Genomic DNA, 1,069 nt, shown 5'->3' with positions numbered 1-1,069 from the left:
CTCTCTCTCTCTCTCTCTCTCTCTCCTCCCCACCCCCCGCCTTGAGGTTGTGTCTCAATGTGTAAACTCTCAGCTACTGCTTCAGCACCATGCCTGCTTGCTACTGCGCTCCCTGCCAGGATGGTCATGGACTCTAACACTCTGAAAGTGTAAGCTCCCAATAAACACTTTTCTTTATATTTTATATGTTGCCTTGGTTATGGTGTTTTATCACAGCAATACAAAAGTAGCTAAGACAGCCAGAAAAAAATATTCTGCGACATTGTTAATAATATTGCAGCAATTTTAATTCCCTGCACAATGTATCATAGTTATGTATAATGTCAATGCTTTGAAGAAACTGGGTGATAGGGAAGTATATAGGAATTATTAATCTGATTTTTGCATTTTTAAATTTATTTCAAAAAGGAAGACTTTCAATTAAAAGCTTAAAAGTGTATGGTTTAGGAATAGACGAGAGGTTACAAGAATGCAACTCCTCTATAAGATGTGGTGGCTCTTGCCTTGGCAAAAAGCATTCCACTGCCCTCAGTGTGTCTGAATGGGGCAGCCTTTCACAACTTACATTGAAGAAACTCATCCCGGGTTCTGGGCTCAGGTTTTGAGGTCCTATACTTGCGCTGGACAATGGCAGACACTTGAGTTTTGATGTCGTATTCCTCTAAAAAATCAGAGAGCTGTAAGTGAGTACCTGTCCAGGTGGCTTTGAGAACCCAAGAAACTGGGCTGCTCTTCCCCAGGCTTCTCCGAGGTCTGGTGCCTGGGGACCTGGGCACACTCAATTTATCAGACAATCCCTGCTGGAGAAGACTCCAGAGTGACACATAAGTCACGTCAGCTTCAACATCGGCACCATATCAGCATCACATCAGACATCAGCAGCATGAGAAGCTAGTCACAGAAATGCCAGTGTAAATGGCCAATTTACCTCCTTCAGGTTGCAATTATAAAATAAAGTCGGGATAAGAATCACTAGTGGCCTAGCCAAAAAATGGGTCGTTTCCCCTCCCTTCCCAGGTTCCTCTCCCCTCCCTTCCCAGGTTCCTCTCCCCTCCCTTCCCAGGTTCCT

General features: G+C 44.2%; 1 protein-coding gene across 1 annotated transcript in view; it reads right to left on the bottom strand.

The window, feature by feature from the left end:
* Positions 1–1,069, bottom strand: part of Trim16 (tripartite motif containing 16) — a 22,482-nt gene that overhangs the window by 4,915 nt on the left and 16,498 nt on the right. Inside the window, exon 5 of the mRNA XM_031353289.1 lies at positions 566–661. Coding sequence (XP_031209149.1) covers positions 566–661 — 96 coding nt within the window. The remainder of the gene's footprint in view (positions 1–565; positions 662–1,069) is intronic.

The sequence above is a fragment of the Mastomys coucha genome, unplaced genomic scaffold (genome assembly GCF_008632895.1).
Source record: "Mastomys coucha isolate ucsf_1 unplaced genomic scaffold, UCSF_Mcou_1 pScaffold5, whole genome shotgun sequence".
Classification (NCBI taxonomy): domain Eukaryota; kingdom Metazoa; phylum Chordata; class Mammalia; order Rodentia; family Muridae; genus Mastomys; species Mastomys coucha.
This window is presented reverse-complemented; position numbering and strand designations above follow the sequence as displayed.